The sequence below is a fragment of the Hydra vulgaris genome, chromosome 03 (genome assembly GCF_038396675.1).
Source record: "Hydra vulgaris chromosome 03, alternate assembly HydraT2T_AEP".
NCBI lineage: Eukaryota > Metazoa > Cnidaria > Hydrozoa > Anthoathecata > Hydridae > Hydra > Hydra vulgaris.
The window spans coordinates 43410372-43430160 of record NC_088922.1 but is presented as its reverse complement, the minus strand read 5'-3'; the positions used below and the strand labels follow the sequence as shown (position 1 = coordinate 43430160).

At 27.3% G+C, this 19789-nt stretch overlaps 1 protein-coding gene across 1 annotated transcript in view; it reads right to left on the bottom strand.

Moving 5' to 3' along the window:
* Positions 1-1266: 1266 nt before the first annotated feature.
* LOC100198134 (MORC family CW-type zinc finger protein 3) overlaps positions 1267-19789 on the bottom strand; it is a 56952-nt gene continuing 38429 nt past the window's right edge. The window contains exons 9-12 of the mRNA XM_065793314.1: positions 12674-12877; positions 2991-3309; positions 2709-2764; positions 1267-1770 (exon numbers count right to left, since the gene is read on the bottom strand). Coding sequence (XP_065649386.1) covers positions 1401-1770; positions 2709-2764; positions 2991-3309; positions 12674-12877 — 949 coding nt within the window. The 3' untranslated portion in view covers positions 1267-1400. The remainder of the gene's footprint in view (positions 1771-2708; positions 2765-2990; positions 3310-12673; positions 12878-19789) is intronic.

Below are 19789 nucleotides of genomic sequence, written 5' to 3'. Positions count from 1 at the left end.
AAAACATAAAATACAAAAGTACAGTCTCATTCATTTTTTTATAAAAACGTGATAGATTATTGAGAGCTAGATTAGGATCTGTTGACTTTATTTTGCATATGTACATTTTCATTTCTTTTTTTTTTGAACATTAAATTAAATAAGTTTCTTTTTGAAGTAAAATATTGTTTTAAAATACAATTATCATTTTTAGAAAAATGCCATATATATATATATATATATATATATATATATATATATATATATATATATATATATACACATACAACTATAAATGCGCACTTAGATAACATTCCTGACCTCACAATAGCCTGCTGTCTGTTTTAAAATTCCTAAAAAAATATTTACAATTAAAAATTTTTTTTTTTTATCAAATCAATCATTATTATTTTGTTTAAATAAAAAAATATTTATAGACTAAAATAAAAACTTAGTAAACAAAATTAAAATAAAATGTACTAGAGAAACAAACAATAAATATTTAGAACTTAAAACCTATCCACTGATTAGCAAACAAATAAAAATTTTCAACATAATAACATCGAAACAGTATTAAACCAATAAAATTTGAGATTGATAGCAAACATAAACGAAGAGCCTATAAAAAAAGAACCTTTATAACTTATAAGTCACCGTAATGGTGTTAAGAAAAGATAATCAATATAATCAGGTTTAAATATCATTTTAATCTATTTTTTTCTAAGAAAGGTAATTTTTAGCAAGAGCTAAATCTCATTTTAATCACCAGTAGTTTTGCTTAACCAACTTTTATGCAGATGAAGTCAAGCAATTCTTTAGCATCACAACATTGTATACTAGCAACAGTAATGTAGAAAATCACCAACATATTGATATTGTAATTTAACGCTCTTTTATGTAGTAAAATAAAATCATTTATTACTAATCACTATGACAACTTACCAAATACTAGGATTTAATTACTACCCTAACAAACACATAGCATTATAAATCTAAATTATTGGTTTTGTCTAGAACAAATCAATTTAGTTCATAGCTAAGATTTTAGACACCTAGGAGTACTGAAAATTTTTGAAAAATTTTTAGAAACCTTAGTGTACTAAAAGACTTATAAATCTGCATAAAACGTTTTTAAAAAATCTATCAGTATTTTCATATTCAAGAAAAGGGCAAGGGATTTTTACCTTGGCCCAGATGTAGATACTAATATCCACAAACAATAAAAAGCTAATCAACTGTAAAAAACCACAGCATAGCAATTGCAAACTTAAAAAAAGAAGAAGAGAATAACATAATTTTTTGATTAAAAAACATATAACTATATACAACTTAAATAAATTAAGACACATTTCCATTAGTTTTAAGGACCATCTGAGAATAGTTTGAAGGTCTTTCTGACATTAGTTATAAAGAAAGAAATATTAACTTTCCGAACTGACTTGAATAATCTTTTCTAAGATTTCTTCAATAATTTTATCATCAATATCTTTGAGATCATTCGGAACTTTAAAATCATTCAATAAAGCTTTAAAACAGTTATAAACTTTTTTTTTAAGATTACGAAGTCTTTGGCTTCTTGTGGCTAATGTTACTCCAAGACTTTCGATACTTTGAGATTTCATATCTTCAATGATGTCTTCATCAATGCCTTCAAGCAATTTTTCAGGTATTTGAAATAATCTTTTTTTTAGTTGTTCATCTACAGAATTTTTGCATACAATCTTTGTGGGGTGGGGAGCGGTATCATCGTCACTATCTGAAAGTGCTATCGGCATTCTTTTTGTTCCTATACTGTAATAGAAAATAAAATCGAATAAATAACTTGAATAAATTAATGATTTAGAATTTAAAAAAAAATTGCATTAATAAATTACAGCTCACCTTTCAAATAGATTTTCAAATAAAGGAGAATATTTGAAGAAATATTAAAAAAACCTTCTGAATTAATAAAAATTCATATTAAAGTAAAGTTTTATGTAAATTTTTTAATTTGAAAAAAAAAAATGTTTTAAAATTTATCTTAAAAACATTTTTTTTTCATAAATAAATTTTTATTTATATAATAATAAAATTATGTTTCAGTCAATATCAATTTAACGTAGAAGTGATAATAGCAGATAACTAGATTGAATATTCCAATAACACAAAATGTTTTTATATATTTATAAATCACCTAAGTATCATGTATGGTTAGCAGTTTTAATTTAAACTTTTTTCAAAAAGTATTTCAGAGACATAAAATCTTTTTGTTTTTTTTATTCTTCAGCAATTTTCAACTAACCTGTTTTAAAAGTAACTCACAGCTAGTACAGAAGAAATGTTGCATACGTATACTGCAATATATCAAGATACACAAAAATGCCTGTATTTGATATGTCAAGAGCAATAGTCTTTGGCTTAGCACATTCATATAATGCACAATAGAACCTTTCTATTATTATGGTTAAAAAATTAGAAGAAGAATGAGAAGATCAAAATCAATCTTATTGATTGTCAGAAAGTAAATTTTTCAACTCAAGATAAAATATTTATACTATTATGTTAATTGAAAAAAGTGCTTGCTAATCATACTAGAATCTAATTCAGAAGATTAGATGGGTCAGAGCTTCAAAGTTTGGATTAAAAATTATAACGTTTATAAATACTCTGTGGTATAACAAACACCTTCAGCATTTTTGCATGCACCTTTGCGAAAATTAACAAAATATCTCAACCTTAGTTAAAATCACCTTAGAAATGATTCTTGTTTAACTTCTAAACCTTTCTCTTCTCGTTTGACATCATGCTATAAAATTGTTTAAAAATATTAAAAACCCTATACTTTAAATTTAAACTACTTTAAAATACTCAAGTAATAAAATTATTTCATTAAAATACTTAAGTATAAAATTTTAAACTAAAATGTACTATAAATATATTTAACTACATAATAATTTTTAAGTAATAAAAATATTAAATATTTAACTTTTAAACAAAATTCTTCATTTATTTAAGGAAAAAAAAAGACATACAGCTATAGATAAACCTTTTTGATTGGGTGAACCAACTAGAGAAGCTATAGAACAGATAATTGGAAGGTCATTTTTTAAAGAAGGATAAACCAAAGTTGTGTTCACCTTGGGAGGCTGCTGATTTATGTTAAAAGATGAAACAGTTGAACTTGGTAAATTTGATAAAGGTTTGCTCAATAAAGGTGCATAATTTTGAAGAATTTCATTTTGGGTACTTTGTTTTTTTCTTAGCAATTCATGGTCTTGATTTTTTTTTTGAAAATCTTCTTCACCTCCAACTCGTTCTTGAAATCGTTTTACTGTATCAGTTGTACTATATCTAAAATTAAATTATTTTAATTTAAAGACTAATACTAAAATGAAATAAGTGTAAAATTCAATACTAAAATTTTTGTTAAAACAAAACATTTGCTTGCATTAAAAAAAGAATCTGAAACTTTAAAAATAAGTTATATTAAAAATAAAAATAACAGAAACTCAATAGAGGTCTTTTTCTAAAAAAAATTTTTTGCATCTGCACTCAGCTTATTCTCATTCATCACAAGGCAGCTCTGACCTTGATTTAATTTTTCTTAAAATTATTTATCTATCTAGCACTTTTTAATCAAACCCATAATATTTCTTTTGACAATTAAAAGATATATTAGTCTTGTCATTTTACCAGTTTATTTTTAAGCTGCAATAACAAAAAAAAAAAAAAAAAAAAAAATTATATGTAGCAATATTAAAATTTAAAAAAAACAAATGAAAAAATTCTGGTCTCTTTTATGAGCTTATTTATACAATAAAGCAAAAATGAAAAAAATTCGGTCTCTTCTATGAGCTATATTCATATGATGTAGCAAGAATGAAAAAATTCTGTTCTCCTCTATGAGCTATATTCATACGGTGTACCAATAACAGTTTTTAAAAAATTAATAAATTACTTATTATCAATCAACCATTCATAATTTCTCCTTTGCAACGTCTTAACATCTACTTGCTGATAAGTTTTCAAAAACTAATAAATTTCAACTGTTATCAAAATAAAATTTTATACTCATATTCATAGTAATATACTTGTTAATTCCATTTCAAAATATCTGCTGTAAAAGTATACTTTATTTATATATATATATATATATTTATATATATATATATATATATATATATATATATATATATATATATATATATATGCATATATAAATTTGAATTTGTTCATAAATCAAAATTTAACAAGCAAAACTATCATGTAAAAATAAAGTTTTAGCTGTAAACTTTGATGAAGTGGTGCAGCACTAGGAATACCCATGCAGATAATGCTCTGATAGCGATACTTGCGCATATACTTGCAGAACTACAAGTCGACTTTTTCTATTCTGTTTGTAATTTTCCACTGCTGAATCAGGTCGCTCCTTTTTCATTGCTCTTCTAGAGTGGCAAGATTGAGTATCGCTCACTATCATTTGTGTAGATCTTTATATGATGCATCATGTTGTCTGGAAGGTCATTTATATTTATCAGAAACAGAAGTAGACCTAACACTGAACCTTGTGGAACTCAGCTAGTAACATTAACCCATTTAGACTTGCTATTGCTGATAACCACCCTCTGTTTTTGTTTTTTTTAAGCGAATTACCTTTATTTAGATCATCTATGCAGTCAGGTTCATTGGTGATTAAAAAACCTAGTGTGCTTGATGGTCTTTCTCTGTTTCCGCAGTGAGTGATGAAAGTAACCATTTGCATGAGAAAACTTTTGCTTAAACATTGCTGAAATTTAATGCTAGCTGGATGTTTGTTTTGTATAAGTGCAACCATTGCTGTGCCTCCATCAGTCTCAAGTACCTCTTATGTTGTATGGCTGAAGTTGAAATCACGGTAGATTAGAACAGAAGAGCAGCCTAGTGTTAATAAGCTTTGCTGAACCAACGGATTTAATGATTTGTTCTAGAACTCCCACGTTATTATCATATAATCGGTATATGCAGCCTTATAAGATAGATTCATTGCCTACCCTTATCACTTGCCATACTAGTTCGATATCTGTTGAGTTGATTCAATCACTGGGATATCATTTTTTACGTAGATGGCTACACCACCTCCTATGCTTCCACAGTTTTTGTTATGGAGTTGGTAGCCGGGAAGTAAAGCGTCTGAAAATAGATCAAACCAGGTCTCAGTGAAAAAAACCAAATGAGGTTTCTTGTTTGGCTTCATTTAGCGAACAAGAATTATTTGCACAAAAGTCAAGTTCTCTATGTGGATTATTGATTTTTAATTTTATTCGATTGCAAATGATTGAGTTAGCTTATGCTTAGGTAGTTTGATTTACAGACAGCCAGCAATGGTCTTCGTCAAAGTGATGGTAGTGATGTAGATAATGGTTTTGACAAGGAGTTAAGAATTATTTTTATTGATTCTTGTTGCTGCTGATTTAATTTGATTGTTCTTTGCTAATCCAAAACACTTCTTTTTATTGTCAGATTGGGCTGTGTCAATGCAGCACACAGATTGAGTCCATCTGCGGATGATCCATTGAAAGGGTTTGTTCAGGTTAGCTTTCATAAGGTCTTCATTCTTTCACTTCTTTTCATTATATAGTTTATTAAAAGCTTCTTGCTCAGCAGCTGTTTGGTCTTCTTGAGTGTATACTCTACTGAAATGCTTCCTCCTCGTGGAAGTTGCATTTTGCCAGAGCGCCTTGTTTTACATCTGTTGATTTTAACACAATTTGTATTATAACAATTGGGTTTTGGTTGCCCTGGTTCATGTTCTGGTGATTGCTAGGCAGATTGTTTCTTTTTTTGTAACAACAAACGTGAACAATTTCATTGTGGTTACTTCGATTGCTTCAAAAATCTTTTACAAGATCTTCATCACTTCTATTTTCAGACTTTTTAAAATCTATAACTACTATATTTGACTCTCTCTTTTCTAACTTTTATTTCAGCAGCTGCCAGGTTAACAAAAATGTTTTGTTTTGCTATATCGAGATAAGAATGATTGGCTGTTATCGGTTTAATGGTTACCCCATTGATTTGGTCTCTAAGATTATTGATCTCTTTGTAATGCTGCTGTTTAATTTGGATCATGACTGGCATTAATATAATTTTGATCACTTCAACGTTCTTTGTTTGTAATTTTTGGCTCACGCAACTTTATTAATAGTTACTCCTACTTTTGCCTGCTCTAGGGCCTCATTAATTATAACTTCTATAGATTTTTTTTCTATAGATTTATTTCACTCATATTTATGGGTTCTTGTAGATTTTTTAGTTAATTTGCAACTGTATACACCAATTCAAATTCTTTCATAGAAGTGCTACCACTCTACAGCAGTGGATATGCATATAATACATATATGCATATGTTATAAATTTATTATGGCCAGACATTTTCCAATGTATATAACAAGCAATCTAGTCAATTCTGCACCTATTAAAAGGTGCAAAGTTTATTCCAAACAAATAAACAGAAAAAACATTGCAAACAATACTGTACAGTGGTCCAGTGGTAAAAATAGACAAAAAAATGCTTTTTTGAAAAAGTCTAAAAAATTATTTATTCTGAAAACCAGATAAATTTGTGGATAAATTAAAAATACATTATATTTCTAGCTACTTTTTAAGTGATGACACTTAATTTGTAAGTTAGATTGTAAGAATGTTTATGTCAGAACTGCCTTTAAAATTTTTAAATTAATAATGAATTTATCACCATGAAAATCGCTACACAGCTTATATAAAAGTTGTTTTTAATTTCATTTTAAATATACTTTTGAATAAGTTATTTAAGTCAGTAAACTTAAAAAAAAAAATTTTTGAATTGTAGAACTAACTGGACACTTATGCGGAAAGTTGAGAAGTTGAATTTAAAGTTTGAATTAAAGTTGATGTTGGTTGAAGTTAAGGTTGAAGATAGACATGAGGCTGGTGTTGCAGAGTGGATTTGAGGCTGGTGTTTGTTGAGCATTGAGAATTAAGGCTGGTGTAGTGTGGAATGCAAGAAGCGAACTTATGTCAAGTTTGCTTCTTGCATTCCACCCTAAAACTATTTTTGGAATTAGCAGAAATTTTTAAACAAAACGGTCTTAATTATTGTTGAATTGCCTCTTTAAACCTTTTGTGCCGAAAAACTTATTTCCAAAAAAAGTTAAATTTTTAGGGTTTGCTTGAACTTAAGTTTCTTGTTAACTCTTTGACTGTTAAATCAAATTTAAAGATGTTTAGAAAAATTTGAATAAAAATAAAATTGAAAGATGTTTAGAAAAATTCAATTAAAAAACAGCAAAGGCAATCACTCATTTTCACAGCAAAACAAATATAAACAATATAAACAATATATCAAAAGAAAGAAAAAATTATGCACTTTTCAGTGAATAATTTTACCATATTACCATATATAAATTTCTAAAACCATTTATGTTTTATTAATTACTAAAACTATTTATATTTTATTAATTTCTAAAACCATTTATATTTTATTAATTTCTAAAACCATTTATATTTTATTAATTTCTAAAACCACTTATTTTTTGAGCTAAAGACAATAGTTTTGAAGATCACTATAAAAGCCACAATCATGACTCGCCACATTTAAAGGGTTAAAGCAATCATTATAAATCAATTTGTTTTGATATTTTATAACTTTCCACACACTTAAACACAATTAAAAACACTATTTTGAAATTAGCAAACATTTTTATTTTTAGTGAAGTTATTTATTTTTTAGATTAGTACCCAAACTTTGTTGTGAATTTTAACTTTTTATTATTAACAAAAAAGCCAGTTTTTGTCAAAAGTGCTCACTTGTTTTTACTGTGTCATACAATTTTAAAAATATTAAAATATATATAATATATTAATAATACTATATATATATATACTCAATAATATATAAATATATACATTATTGGACAAAAAGAAACGACAAAATTAAATTTATTAAATCAACTCTTTAAACTAATTGTTAAATAAGGATTAAAAATTAATAAACAAATATCTATTTCAATTGATTTTTATATAATGAATATAATTTTAAACATATGAATAAAAATAATATAAAACTAAAAGATATATTCATTATGTAGAGTGACAAAAAGAAGCAACTAAATATATTTTTTTAATTCTCTTACCCAAGCAAAATAAAACATTAAAAAACTTAATATTTTGTCCAATGCCCTTTAGTTTCAATAACCTTTGCATCTTTTCAGCATAGATGATATGAGAGTCAATTACTGTAATTGACTCTCATATCATAGATGATATGAGAATCAATTACAGTGACATCTATTGATTTCCACATATTCTCAATTTCTTCAATCAACTCTGCCGTATTTGTTTTGGATCCTATTTTCTTCTTAACTATTTATTCAGATTATGGGTTTGAAGTCTGGAGATTGGGCTGGCCATTTTAATACATTATTTTTTGGGTCGCAAACCAGTTCTTTAGAAGCTTTGAGGTGTGCTTGGGATCATTGTCTTGGTGAAAAATAAATCACAACGCCATGTTCCATTTCGCATATCGTAGTGCATAAGAATGTTGCTTCCTTTATGTATGATACTGTATATATAAAATAATAGAAAAAAAAATTTTTTTTTTGCCCTCATTTTGTATTTCAGCCAAAGTAAACTAAAAAAGTTATTATAATGGAAGGAGATGAATTTTCCTTATTTTTAACTGAATTTAATTTTTTCATACAATTTATTAAAGCTGACAAAGCTGTTAAGTCATTCTCAATAACGAATTCAGCTATCAAATATATACTTTTAAAGAACTTTGTTAAGGATCATTCCAGCTCAATTCAATTTATGGTCGGCACCATACCAATCAGATTTTATTAATTTTTGGTATACAAACTTAAATTAATGGAAAAAAACTTCACTCCAAATTTTAGTTTGACTCCTTCCGGTTTCAGAGATATTGATACTCAGCCCCAATCTCTTTTTTGATTATTTTTTCAGCGCCCTTTATTTTTTAAGCTAATTACATAACACAATTAGTTTTAACTTATGAAATACTTGCTCAATAGTGTTGAAAATTTATACCTAACCATTTTTTAGGAAGAGGAACTCAAAAATGATACCTAAAACACTAAAAAACAAAAGCTTCTGTATGAAAACTCAATTTCAAAATGGTGTAACACTTTTTATAAGTTTTTTGATGCCCCATACAAAAAGGAGTATATCTTAAGATGCCTAAAAGATATTGTTAGGAAAATTTTTCCTATGATTATATTTATAACAAACTCTTTATTACAAAAAAACAGCGGGGTTTTTTTTATGCGTACCTACCATCAAAATGGTAAGTTGATGATTAGTACAGTTGAATTATCAAAAGTTTATCATGAACTTATATGCTTGTTTGTAGTAGGAGTAACAAGATTTGCTTGATACATTGTTGCCCTTTGTGTCCAGAAGATTCTTTATTAAGACATTGTCTTGAAAATGAGTTGTACTCTCAAGAGGATATTGATGAAGATGATGGTTATTGTATAAATTACAAACAATAGAAGACGACAGACCAATCTAAGCTAGTAAGTCTAACAGAAATCACAAGTAGCTTCATTAATACTCTAATACATAAGTTACGAAAACTTACTGTTCATTCTTACATTGCAAAATATTCATACCTTGCTGATATTTTATAGAAATTAAATAATAATGTGGGGTTTAGAATTATAAAACTTTAAATGCAAATCAATTTGATTTAAAAAAGATTACCCTTGCAGTTTTTTGTTTTATGGCATTTGTTACAACATTAGGAAAAAATTTCATAATCTTTTCTTTCAGGCATCTCAAGACTAACATTTTTTGTGAAAGGCATCAAAAAGTATTACATTTTTTTGAAATTAAATTTTCATATAGAAGCTTTAATTTTTTTTAGTGTTTTAGCCATCATTTTTAAGTTCCTCTCTCTAAAATAATGTTGTAAATAGAAAATCCTTTATTGAATTTGTATAAACTGAAGATCTTCAATGTGAAATGCAAACAAGTTTATATATTAGAACTGTACTTAAGATTCTAAAATCTTTTCAAAAAAATACAAAAAAAATATAAATATAATTTTTTTTTTTCATTATTAAATAACAATTTTTATTAATTTTTTTATAAAACTTTCAATGCAAATAAATCAGATTCAAAAAAGAAAACCCCTGCAGTTTTTTTGTAATAAGGAGTTTGTTATATATAGAAAAAACTTATATAAAATGTTACGCTATTTTAAAATTGAATTTTCATAGAGAAGTTTTAATTTTTTAGTGTTTCAGGTACCACTTTGGAGTTCCTCTTCCTAAAAAAATTTTTTTAGCAAGGAACTCAAACGCAACTTTACAAATTTTCAACACTATTGAGCAAGTATTTCATAAGTTGAAGCTAATTGTGTTACGTAATTAGCTTAAAAAATAAATGGGGCTGAAAAAAAATCAAAAAAGAGCTTGGGACTGAGTATTGATATCTCTGAAACCGTAAGGAGTCAGACACTAAAATTTGGAGAGAAGTATTTTTCATTAATATAAACTTGTATTTTAAAAATCATCAAAATTTGAGATAGCATGGCGCCAAAAATTTTTTTTTGGATTGATTTGACATGGAATGACCCTTAAGTCAATCTCAGTAACAAATTCAGCTATCAAATATATACTTTTAAAGAACTTTGTTAAGTCAATCTCAGTAACAAATTCAGCTCTCAAATACTTTTAAAGAACTTTGACTATTATTGATTAAGAGTTTAAGAATGTGTATTTAAAAGCAGGGAAACGTTATAAATGCCCAAAAGAAAAATATTTCATAGAAAAATGTACTTATTTGTACTATATTATGGTTTGTTGGTATATTTGTAGTATATTTATAGATTATTCATAGGTATCTTAAATCTCAAACCCGTCCTTGTATGGAACACTGTTGCTATATCTGGAGCAGACCTTTGAATGATGCCCTTTCTCTTTTAGACAAGGTGCAAAAACGAATTGTAAACATAGTTAGACCTACTCTTGCAGCAAACCTTCAACCATTGTCACATTGTTGCAATGTTGCCTCTCTTTCTCTTTTCTATACATACTATAACAGACGCTGCTCTAAAGAGCTAGCATCTCTATGCCACCTACTAAAATTCATTCTTGTGTTACTCACCTTTCAATTAAGTCTCATCCTTTTATTGTGACTGTTCCTAAGTGCTTCAAAAATTCTTAATTATTTAATTTTTTTCTCCAACACCAATTCTTTGGAATTTGCTCTCTTTATCTTGTTTTCCTGATACATATAATTTGCAATCTTTTAAGTCGTCTGTTAATGGTTATCTTGCATTTTAAACTTCATCTTTTCTCTTCCAATAACTTCAAACTCTAATAGTAGTTGCTACATTCTAAACATTCTATTGGTGGTTTGTCAACAATAATGTTTTTAATACATCATAGATATAATTTGAATCAAATCCTCTGAAAATAAAATACCATCTAAATAGTAAAAATATGACATTATGACAAAATAACTCTCCAAATGCATCAGGATTGTTACCATGTTTTAATCTTTTTAAAAACTAATCAAGATTTAATAGACCTTAATGTCCCAATTGAACTAAATGTTGTCTATATAGCAAAAACTGTATTAGTGTTAAAATTTTGATTCAAGAGTTAGGTTTATGTAGAAGTTCTGTTGAGAAAGAAGGAACGTCTACAACAGAGTTACAAGGTCATAAATCTTTTTCTAAAAAATCAATTTTTACCATAAAAAATCTATGTACTACTCCTATTTACCAAGATAGCATTTACTATTATATTCTTAAATCAATGTAATATTTCACGTGGTTTTTAGTCAACATAAAATTGAAATTGACAAATTCAAAGAGTTGTGTTATTGTGGTAAATCGTGTTATTATGATTTATATCTTTACAAATATGCCATAAGACACAAAATAACAAATATTCTATAGGCACAAAATAACAAATATGTCATAAATAACATTAACCATTTTTAATAATGGTAACGGCCTTGGAAAACTATCTGAAGAAGGCCTTCAAATAAACAACAAAGATATAAGAAACTATTTTATCATATCAAGATTATTTAAATTTAAAATTTGACCAAATACAAACTTTTGAATACTAAACTAATACAACCCTCGGAATTAGGAAAAATGAGGTTGGCAATAATTTGCCACAATTTGGCATGCCCTAAGCTTGTAGCAGTTATAAAACCAAAATTTTTTATTCAATAAGCAACTTTTTTAACAAATAAACACAAAAATCAAAAGCTCTCCTAAGAAGCTGTTAAGAGGAGCAGCTTGCATGGCTCGCCATGTTTATTTTAGGAGAACTTTTCATCGCTTTCGCACTCCTGCCGAGGCCTGTATATATATATATATTTTTTATAGCTTAATTATTCATAAAAACTTCATTATTATTTCCTTTATTTAACTAAAAAATATTGTGCATATTAAGGAAACAAAATATCAACTACAACATTAATAAAAATGTTTTGAAAATAAAATGTACAAAACAAATTTTTTTTTCCCCAATAAAAATGTTTAACTAATAAAAACAATATTTTGAGTTCTATTGCACTATAGAAAAATGTTATATAGTGCAATAGAACTTAAATTAACATACATCCTTATCAATTGTTTTACATCACTCTTTTTGTATTATAAATTACATGCATATCCCTACATCTAATTTTATCAAAATTTAATACATATTATAACCTTTTGTGAAGCTTTTGATATGGTTTCACTGTTTCTTCAGAATTTTCTTCTTCTTCGGGTATAGAACATTTATTCCATTCTGGTGATGGGTGCATACTACAATACCACTTTTCTGGAAGATCTTCACTTTTGACATAGTCAGGAAGTTTTCTCCATTTTAAGCAATCTGGTTTCTCACATTGCACCCAAAGTTCATCAGGTAAGCTATAAAAAAAGAACCATGTAAAATAATCAGGTAAGTTATAAAAGAAAAACCATGCATAATAATCAAGGTTCAACAGGTATGCTATAAAAAAAGAACCATGCATAATAATCAAGGTTCATCAGGTAAACTATAAAAATAAAAGAGCCATGTATAATAATTAAAGTTCATCAGGTAAACTATGAAAAAAAAAGAGCCATGTATAATGACTAAGGTTTATCTGGTAAGCTATAAAAAAAAGAGCCATTATATTAATTAAGGTTCATCAGGTTAGCTATAAAAAAAGAATGCATAACAGTTAAAGTTTGCTTTTTTTTATCATTTAATTTTAAAAATTAATATCAATTTATTTTTATTTTTTTTAAATTTTAATTTAACAAAAAAAAAACTTAAATGTGCTTAAGTATAATATTTTATTATTTATCATATAATAATGGCATAATATTTTAGTATGTGTTTAGTATATATAAAGACCGCAGTAAAAAAACCAGTGTAGTTACATTTAAAAAGTTTTAGTAAAGTGTTACTCCACATTAATAAAAGCCTATATATATATATAACAAATTAAAAAACATATTTAAATAAAAATTATACAAATTTTATTTTATATTAAACTTGAAACAAATTAGTCAAAAAAAAATTTATTTTTTATTTACTTGTATTTATATTATATATATATACAGAGGTGGAAAAAGTAACAAAATTTTGTACTTAAGTAAAAGTACTTTTGCTTGTATACAATTTTACTTAAGTGCAAGTAAACATTACCGGTCGAAAAGTTTACTCAAGTACAAGTAAAAAGTAGCTCATTAAAAATGTACTCAGAGTAAACGTTACCATGTTACTTTTTTAACAGCCATTCTTAGGTAACAGACCTGTAGAATAAAAAACATAAACAACGTGGTCTATTCTTTTCAGTATATATTTCAATTATTATATTTAAGTAATATTTTTAGGTTTAATATAAACATGATATTAAAATTTATCATTATTTAACACTCACTTTATCAATTAAAACACGTTTTTTCTTTGTGTTAGCAAAAACACATAATTGTAAAATTTCTCATTATACTTTACGAAGGTGAGAGTGCTATGAATATGTGTAAAAAATGCTTTGAATAAATATCTTTTTTTATATATACTTTTTCAAGGAACATCTAAAAAGAAAAATTTTCAAAAAAAAAGCCAATAATTGTGTAACTAGGATATATAATTGATTAAAAACAACACATGTGTATTCATGTTTTTTCATAGTAATTCGTATAAAATGTAAACATTTTCATTTTAAATTTTCTTTTAAAATTCTATTTAAAATTTTCTTTTAAAATTCTAAAAGAAAGATTAAAATTCGAAACGTAAGCGAGGCATATTTTTGATGTCTTCGTAACTTCACTTAAACATTACTGAAAAATATATGAAAACAATTTTATAAAACTGACGATAATTTTTATCAACTAAAAAAATTAATTCTTTCTGTGAAATTAATTACTAATACACAATAAATTTTTTAATTTAGTAACGTATATGATTTAAAATGAAGTACAATACTTTAAAAAATATATACTTTAGCAAAAGTACGCATTTAAAATAATACTTAAAAAGTAAAAGCTAACAAAAAAAACTACTCAATTGCAGTAATGCAAGAAAATGTAATTCATTACTTTCCACCTCTGTATGTATGTATGCATGTATTTACAGGTCTTCCCAGGAGAGGCGTGCGGTCGGTCGCTTTGAGTGACCATGCATACATATATATATATATTTTTTTGAGAATTTGGCCATGATTCTTTAGCATATATTAAAAATGGCACATTTTTAAAAAGGCGCTGAAAAAACCTAACTAATTTGTCGTATTATTTTATTATTTTTATTCATAATTTATTCTTATTATTAATATAAAAATATGAACATAAAAATGATATATATATATTTATATTTATTTAAAATTTTTTTTTTCTTATTACAATTTTTTTTTTATGTCTAGTAAACATAAAAAAAAAAAGTATATTTATTTATATTTATTTTTTATTTATTTATATTATAATTATTTATAACATATTTTTAGGTGTTGATTTTTTCAGCAACAATATTTGAGACAAGTCGAAAAACGAAACAGAAAATGTGACCGAAAACTTTTTTAATCTATTTTCAAAATATATTTATATTATTGCAAATGTTACAAGTTATCAAAGTATTATATAGTTATTATTTTAACAAAGAAATTTAAAGTATTTTGCTGCATTTACTGTCAGTAGAACAACTTTCATCATCACTGCATTCTTCATCTGTTCCCGAGACGTCAGTGGAGCTACTTTCAGTTTCGCTAGATTTTGCATCTCGTTCATCTGGACACGATAGTTCATTGTCGGATGAACTTGTGTCACTTATCGGATGTGCAGTTATCGGTTTTTCATTTACATTTTCAGGATTTGGGGCAAAGTTAATACTTTTTTCGAGTGGAAATTTTTTTGTTCTGCGCTTTTGTAAATATTTACTTACGGGATCTTGCAATATCTCGTTTTTTTCTTCTACAGTCCATACATGGCTGTTTCCAAGGTGTTATGCTGCAGACCAAGTCTTTTATATGACAATATTGTTGTTAGTGTGCTGAAACATCTTTCGACGGCACTATTCGATGCTGAAAAACACAAACACAAATCAGCTATTAGCAAGATATTTGGAAAATCCAATTTATTGAGTGTAAATAATTTTTACCATATTTCATAACATGTTAATTTTAAATAACTTCTGTTTACTATTATTTGTAGTGCTTGCCATTCTTCGAGAATCTTAGCTTCTTGAATGTTTGCTGCTAAAAGTGATTCCCTAAAATATTGCACAATGTATAGTATACTTTGGTAGCCATTGTCCTGGTCGTTTCTCCAATTTTGTGGATCAAGCCACGCCATGGAGGTGAAAACTTCATTTTCCTTAAAGGACGAGAATCGACTTTGGATTAAAGGTATCAACAGGTTAATGCATTTTTTACATAGCACCAAAGCTCTTTCAACATCCGACTGTGTTGGGTGTAACATACCTTCAAGCTTGATGTAAAGGTATCCCTTGTTTTTCAATTTCTTCTTTTTGTGCCCTGCCATTAAGTACCCTGACTCAAGTGTAACAACACCTTCTTGTTCTCTTATAATAAATTTTTGCGTCCCGCTACAAATGGCATCATCAACTTCCTCTAATTTAAGTGCAGTCAAATTATTTATTGTCAGAACAACATTGGGGTAAACTTCGTGTGCCAACAAAATATTCTGTTCAAAAAAAAGTGACAAAGGACCCATTGCATCAAGCAAATCAAGGTATGCACCAATTTTGCAAAGAAAAGCATAGTTAGTTAATGTTTTAAGTATTCCTTGGATTTTAGCTCTTGTTTCATTCTGATAACCATGTTGGCTTGCAAGAGCATTAGGTAGTGCAACTAAATATAAGGGCCAGTTATGTAGAAGCTTCGTAAAACCTTTTTGTCTATGCGAGGCAAATCTAGTTCCAGTAATTTTACCAAGTGCATAATATTGTATTGATTGGCGGCTGCTGCTTCTCTGCAGGACTCCTTTAGCTTACCTGAGTTTCTTAAAAGATAAAAAAGAGTTGTATAAAAGTTGTCACATTTTGTAAATTCTTTAAACTGCTTCATAGCATCTTTAATGGCAAGTTCCAGCCGGTGATTAACGCAATGAATATTTACCAACCAAGGGTGTGTTTCTTTCAATTGAGTTAATGCCCCAGTATAAATGCCCATATTTACATTAGCTCTGTCTGCGGTGGCAGAAACCAACTTTGTACGATATTCGGTAATGGACAGAGGAATTTTACATTGCGTAATGTTATTTTTTAGAAATACACTGTCTAATGCTAATTTTAAAGAATCAGCATTACCTCCTCCGAAATCAGCCATGTTGCATAGCGCAACAAAGAAATAACATGGCACACCGGAATGCTGCACCCTAACTAACACTGCCTCTGTCACTGCCAGTTTTTCTAGCCTGGCTACCATCTGAAAGCAAAGCCATGAATGGCTTTTTCTCAATAATGGCCGCAATCTTCTCCGTAATTGTTTCAGCGATGCAATGTATAAATTTCCTGGCTAAAATAAAATATGGCTATTTTAAAATAAAAATAGTTTTTCTATTAGTCTATTGTTACATCATAGCCGCCGACACAGCTTTAAAGTTTGTGGGGGGAGGGGGAGCTCCCTAATTTTTTGAAAAAATCATCCATTTCTAAAAATAATTTCCATGTTTGTAAAAATAATCCTTCATTATATTATAATAATATAATTTTTGTGTACAGACTCAAAATATCGCAAATTTTTTACAATCTCCAGCACTAAAAAAAGTTGTCTACGGCCTTGTATATATATATATATATAGAATACCTGCGTTTTTGTTACTTTTGCCTTGCAATAATTTGACACCGTTGTCACGTTGAACTTTTATGAGCACTTCAAAATTGCTATGCGGCATAGCCGGATGCATAGCCAATTCGTAAGCGGTCCGCATTAACTTTAAATAAGCTTCATTGACATCTCGGCTTATTGATGAGATGTCGTTTGTTTGTTTTCGCTTCAAAGGAGATTTATCAAAATTTTCTAATCGTACTGCCTCTATATGCGATGCTGTTGACGAATGTCTCTTTACGTTGGATAGAAATTAAAAAAATAACACAACTTTTTATAGCATCCTAGTTCTAACATTCTTGTTACATCCTAGATTTCTACAATATAGACACCATGACTATTTTTTAAAGTAAACATATAAATCAATAAATTATACCTGATGATGTGTCACAACATTAGTTCCTTTTGAAAAAGCATTTAAAGAATTTTTGGCACACCCAAATGTGTCAGAGATATTCTCACGCTTAGAACATAGCTTACACCATACTTTGACGACTGTGTAAACACTATTGACAGTTATGACATCATAACCAAGGAAATCGTATTTCCAGGATAAAACAGTTTGTAAAGATTTTGTGATAGCTTTTGTACTCATTTCTCTCACCTGAAACCCTGATCTGTTTTTTTTCAATGATCGTCTTTTATTGCATTGCAAAAAAGTACTTAGGAAATGTTGTGGTATTTTCTATCAACTATTTCTTTTGTATTGTTTATTTTGTGATGAGAAAAAAATTTGTAATAAAAAAAAAATTTTTAAATTAGAAAAAAAAATATGTAAAATGAAAAAAAAAAAAATTTTGTTATAAGAAAAAAAAAAATTCAAAAAAAAAATAAAAAATATATATATACATATAATTTTTATGTTATTATTTCCTTATTAATGATAAGAACAAATTATTAATAAAAATAATAAAATAATACAACGAATTAGTTTGATTTTCTCAGCGCCTTTTTAAAAATGCGCCATTTTTAATATATGCTAAAAAAGCGTGGCCCAGTTATCCAAAAAAAAAATTATATCCATGTTCACTCAAGGCGTGCGACCGCATGCCTCTCCTGGGAAGGCTTGTATGTATGTATGTATATCAACCCTAAGGTGTATGTATATCAACCCTAATTGCCAACCTAACCCTAAGATGTATGTATATCAACCCTAATTGCCAACCTCAAACTATTACAATTCGGCATCAGGCCGACAAAAAAAATTTGACACAAAGAGGTTACCATAAAACATTGAAATGAGGTCTTAAACACTTTTAGGTTGGCAGTTAGATAGGCATTGCCAAATGCCAACCCTAATTCCGAGGGCTGATACATATATATACACACACACACATGCATCAAAACGAAGGCGAACTTATTACTGCAACTTAACTTATGTTACACAGAAAACAAAGTAAAAAAAATTGCTTTAACTTTTAGGTCAGATTTCTGATCAGTAAAGCGGTTTGTATTGGAAACTTTCACAAGATGTTGAGAATTCTATACCAATTTTAAAATATATAAAAATTTATCAGAGGTGACCGGCTAAGGAAAATAAATTTGTTTTTTTGATACTATACATTTAATTTACATTACATCACTTACGTTGCCGAGCAATTATTATTGAGGATTTTTTATATCTATTATTAAGAGTTAGATTCTTTAGAGTTATGTAACAAAAAATTACAAAAGTACTAAACTCATTCATCAAAAGTAATTAACAAAGGCAATTTATAACACTGGTGGCACTCTTCCTAAGTGATTTTTCATAATATTTATCAAAGTTGTCAAATCCAAAACAAGAGCAACTTTAAGAAATTACTTTAGTATGAGAAATTTATTAATACTTGTTAAGTCATTTAAATAAGAAAATCTTTTACTTAGTCGAAAGTTTTGCTTACACTTCTTATGTTTATGTGCATTGTCTTATTTTCATTAAGTTGAATTTTTTATATGTTGCAAAGTATTTACATTAAAATATTTTAAAATATTTTTGACATAAAAACTGCTATCACAGTTTAGGAGGGAGAAGGATTGCAGATATACGTGACAGTTAGTTACAGAAAGGAAGGGGTTAAAAATTGAAAAATATAGGGTGACATTTATGGACGATTCTCTTAACTGCATTTATAAATGATTTGTTTACTAAAACAAAAATATTAACCAAATACGAATTGGGTAAAAACCTGTTCATTTTGTAAACAACAAAACCTTTACGAAAAAGCACCAGAAAATATGTAGTTTTAATTTACGTTACACAAATTTAAAATTAACTAATTAAAACTAAAATGTGCTTTAACTAAGCATCATTATTCAAAACTTTAAATATAAAAAACCTAACACTTAATATTCTTTCACATATATTATTAAAAAAAAAAAGTTAAGTAATTAAATTTTAGAAAAAACAAAATTTTATCATGTTTTTGTTAACTTTTGTGAAATGAAAATAGCTAAACTTCTTTCGTAATTTTTTTGAAATATATATATTTCATAAAATATAAAATCTGATCAACAACAATTTGAACAT